The sequence below is a fragment of the Cupressus sempervirens genome, chromosome 3, assembly GCF_028749045.1.
Source record: "Cupressus sempervirens isolate cs-2001-9-10 chromosome 3, ASM2874904v1, whole genome shotgun sequence".
Classification (NCBI taxonomy): domain Eukaryota; kingdom Viridiplantae; phylum Streptophyta; class Pinopsida; order Cupressales; family Cupressaceae; genus Cupressus; species Cupressus sempervirens.
Genome location: NC_143120.1, coordinates 685,149,392 through 685,153,746, shown reverse-complemented (window position 1 = coordinate 685,153,746; position 4,355 = coordinate 685,149,392). Strand labels below are relative to the sequence as shown.

The window sequence follows — 4,355 nt, the reverse complement described above, 5'->3', positions numbered from 1 at the left end:
TCCTTATACATGGAAAAGTGTCATTTGGGTAGTTTAAGGATTACGAAAAGATCCAATGAGCAAAAGCAACATGCTATCTGTCACAACTTTTTCTTCTCTTGTCCTCTGCTTTTCTAATCTACCCTTCATCCATTTGCAAGCGACCTACTTTGCTTAGAAGTGAAAACTCGTTCACAATCTTGCTCATATATATTATATAAAGCTACTCTGATGAAAAATGAGTGTATAAAATCAGACTTACAGAGGCCTAATAACTAAGAGAAGAAGGCATGGAAAGAAGACTAAATGTATGGATACAATGCTTGTTAATGCTCTTAACATTACTCCAAGTAGTCCACGGAAGTTCATATAATATCATGAGGTGGGAGGAAGCAGAGCAGAGGCAGGAATTGGAAGAAGATAACAAAGAGGGAGATTACTGGGATTTTGTGCAAACAAAAGGCACACAGTTTATAGTGAATGATTTGCCATTTTATATAAATGGGTTCAACACATATTGGCTCATGTTGCTTGCTGTAGACCCTTCAACTAGACCCAAGATCAGTGAAGTGTTTCAGCAGGCAGCTTCTGTGGGACTTACAGTGGGAAGAACTTGGGCTTTCAATGATGGAGGATGGAGGGCTCTCCAGAAGTCCCCTGGTGTTTATGACGAAGATGTCTTCAAGGTGAACGTTTGAATCATAACATAATTTGTTTTTAGATTCTTTTGTTTAGTTATTTTTAGTATCTTAAAAATATACACAATCGAATCCAGAAACAAATTATATTAGAAATAGATTGCGAAAATCTGATATTGTCAATTTGAATTATAAATATACATTACCATATAATCTGATTATAGACATGTTCTTTTTTACAGGCCTTAGACTTTGTAATCAGTGAGGCGCAGAAGAACAACATCAGGCTTATCCTGAGTTTATGTAACAATTGGGAAGCATATGGAGGAAAATCACAGTATGTGAAATGGGGGCTCAGTGCGGGCTTAAAATTGAGTTCTGATGATGCATTCTTTTCAGACGCCACTCTCAAGACCTACTTCAAAGACCACATCAAGGTACACATGGTACAGCCTATGATAGCTATAATGCAGAAATATGTTTTTAATTTTTATTTTATTTTATATGGGTGTCCCTGTAACCTAGTCCAGCGATAACCAGCGGTCAATGCGAGTTAGGGTGAGATTAATCCTCTATGGGTGAAATCAGCCGCCCTCAAGATATCTCACCTCTTAAACCAGTGATAGACTAAAAAGGTGTTTTTATTGTTTATCAGGCCTTTTATGCTTTTTACTTGCTTTTAGTTTTAATCTGTAACTACATCTTCTGATTGATATATCCTCCTGTGAATTTGATATTGCAGAAAATTCTTACAAGAGTTAACACAATCAGCAATGTTGCATATAAGGATGATCCCACCATATTTGCCTGGGAGCTAATGAACGAACCTCGCTGCACCTCTGATCCATCTGGTGACACATTACAGGTACTTTACTTTCTCTCGGACTTGCATCAAGCCCCACATGTTTTACTAATGTGGGCAATGAACAAATTGCCGCCACACAAATAAGTAAACCCATGTACTTAGACATGAGCTTCAATGGATTATATACTGGCTTTTGCAATGCCCTACCTATAATTTGTCTTTTGTCTTGTTCTCTCTGATGTGATATTTTTGTGAGTAGGATAATTTAGGTTATATTAGAAATTAGCATGATATTCAGAGCATCGTAGTTATTGTAAGTGCATACCTTGTGGCCATTTCTATGGTCCACACAATCCTTGGGCAAGAAGATAAGGTGCCAAAACAACGTGAGTATGCTATCCGTAATTAGGCTAAACAAGATGTTTTACTTCTAATGTGGGGTTTTCTTGTCTTTTAATTTCCTATTGGGTAAGAGTAAGCATTTGCTCGCTCTTATGACATGCTAAATATTACCCTTCAGCATAAAAGCAGAAATGTAATGAGAGAATTTATCATCTCTGTTCTTTTGAGTCAGTTTATGGAACTCCAGATTTCATTAGAATTTCCCATTGGAATTTCATGAGCATAGACGTTCACTGTTCATGAATGGTATACTGAGTAGCTTTGACTGATTCTTTCTCAATTAAAATATGTTTTCCAGAATCATTAATTCTTTTATAATGGTCTATTCGTGGTGATTAAAAAATACTCTCTCAACACCATGAACCTCTATAAATGGTCTAATTAGAATTCATTACACTTAAGTCATGTTCAAAGATGATATATAGGATTTCTTAGAAGTTTACTACTTCCCACAAAGACTAAATCTCAACAAATGTTATATCTTACAAACCATTGAATATAATACTCTGAACTCATTGCCATTCATCCCAGCCACTAATGACCTCAAGATGAATTCCAATGGAAAATACCACCGCCGTAAAAAGCATATGGCATTTACAGTTTTTATATACATTAGTGAAAATAAGGCTACAGTTGTTAAAAAAATCCAAGCTCAATAAGGCTACAGTTGAGTAAAAACAATTTGAAGAACAAGGAGGTAGGTGATTGTTTCAAAACAAGGAAAACAGTTTTGAATTCTTTGAAGACACCTTACAAATTGTTTTCAGTGGGGGTTCAGCTTAGCTTCTTCCAAATGATCTGTCTGATAGTAGGAAATAAAGAGATACCTTTTGAATTAGCTTTGCTTGATTACAGCCATTTGGTCATATGAGGGTGTTAGAATAATTTATCTCATGTTTCTTTTGAAACCCTAACAACAGGGATGGATAAGCGAGATGGCCGTTTATGTGAAATCAATAGACAGAAAACATCTACTGGAGATAGGGACAGAAGGGTTCTATGGACCTTCAAGTCCCGACAAAGATGGATTTAACCCCAACACATATGCTACACAAGTAGGAACAGATTTCATAAGGAATCACCAAGCCCTTGGCATTGACTTTGCCTCCGTCCATATTTATCCAGATAGCTGGTAAGCATACACATAAAGAACATATTTTTTCATATAATAAGATTCTTTTAACTCACCTTTTTAATTCGTCCATAAAGTTTTCTAATGCTCTCTTGTTCTGACTTGCATGCAGGATCTCAAAATCAATTTCTCCATCTCACCTCACCTTTGTGAATAGCTGGATTAAAGCACATATTCGAGACTGTGAAAAGATCCTGAACATGCCAGTTTTGTTTTCTGAGTTTGGGACATCAAGCAGAGATCCAGGGTACAATAGCAGTTACAGAGAGACCTTCATACACACTGTTTATGACAACATTTTGTTGTCGGCGAAAAGAGGAGGAGCTGGAGCAGGGAGCCTGATTTGGCAGCTCTTTCCAGAAGGGGTAGAATACATGGCAGATGGGTATGAAGTGGTGCTTTCAAAGAGCCCTTCAATAGCCAAAATCATGCAAGGGCAGTCAGTCTCCTTGTGGGCATTTAGCTCTGTTTGTAAGTGGAGCTTTAAGTGGACCTGCAGAAGAGATGTCATTACTTCCCCTGCTTTCATGTCATTGATTGGTGGAATTGAAGTGGCCCATGAATTGTAACTATAGTCATGGCCACGACCCTATGAAACAACTCATATATTCACATAAAAATGCAATAAGTTCCTAATGTCATGTTTATTACTAGGCTCTAGCCTAAACCTCAAAGGTTAATTCGCAATGTCTCTTCTTATGTAGCACTTTTGAAAATTATAGGCTCTACAGTTCATGCATCAATGGTATGGGGAGTTCATCCTTTTCTCATACAAGATTTCTGGTCTAACTTTTAAGCTACGATTAGTCATTGAGCATATGCTTTCAAATGAATCCAACAACAATAGGATGAATCAAACTTTCATCCCATGTCAACATTAGTGTGCAAATACATATAAAATCAGAAAGGGGTCACATCATCCCAACATCCCATATTCACACCATGATTTACTTAAGCACAAGTCATCTATACATAATGTGGCTAGCTTTCATTCACATCGCACTTAATTAGGTGATTATTTCTAATAGACCTCATAGGTATGGGGGTTCACTTATGAATGCATCACTTTTACACAAGGTAGCAAGCTCATACACATATTATAGTACAAAATACAACCACCATACGCTATATATACATAGTGTGGCTAGCTTACATACCACAAGAATACAAGTGACTAGCTCATACATACATCACATATACCCAATATGTTATACAATGTTACTAACTCAAGCAACCATCAAATCTACAATGTGGATAGTCTTGAACATTATAGTAGTGATTTTTACCAAATTCTATGTTGACAAGCAAGCATCCACTACTATCGACATCATCATTGGCAATAGCATAGGTTAAAAACATGTAAAACATATGAGGCCATTTATCCAAGTATACCGTGATA

The 4,355-nt window shown here is 36.7% G+C and overlaps 1 protein-coding gene across 1 annotated transcript; it reads left to right on the top strand.

The window, feature by feature from the left end:
- The first annotated feature begins 217 nt into the window (after positions 1-217).
- Positions 218-3,630, top strand: LOC149568581 (mannan endo-1,4-beta-mannosidase 6-like). The gene is made up of 5 exons (XM_089817587.1): positions 218-665; positions 860-1,054; positions 1,360-1,482; positions 2,745-2,956; positions 3,069-3,630. The coding sequence occupies exons 1-5, from the start codon at positions 270-272 to the stop codon at positions 3,523-3,525; spliced, it is 1,383 nt and encodes a 460-aa protein (XP_089673713.1). The 5' UTR covers positions 218-269; the 3' UTR covers positions 3,526-3,630.
- The last annotated feature ends 725 nt before the right edge of the window (positions 3,631-4,355 follow it).

Bases quoted from the DNA above. Each gene is read 5' to 3' on its own strand.
- LOC149568581 (XM_089817587.1), top strand. From the start codon at position 270: ATGGAAAGAAGACTAAATGTATGGATACAATGCTTGTTAATGCTCTTA. The intron at 1,483-2,744 runs GTACTTTACTTT...CCCTAACAACAG, and splicing joins CATCTGGTGACACATTACAG to GGATGGATAAGCGAGATGGC. The intron at 2,957-3,068 runs GTAAGCATACAC...ACTTGCATGCAG, and splicing joins CATATTTATCCAGATAGCTG to GATCTCAAAATCAATTTCTC.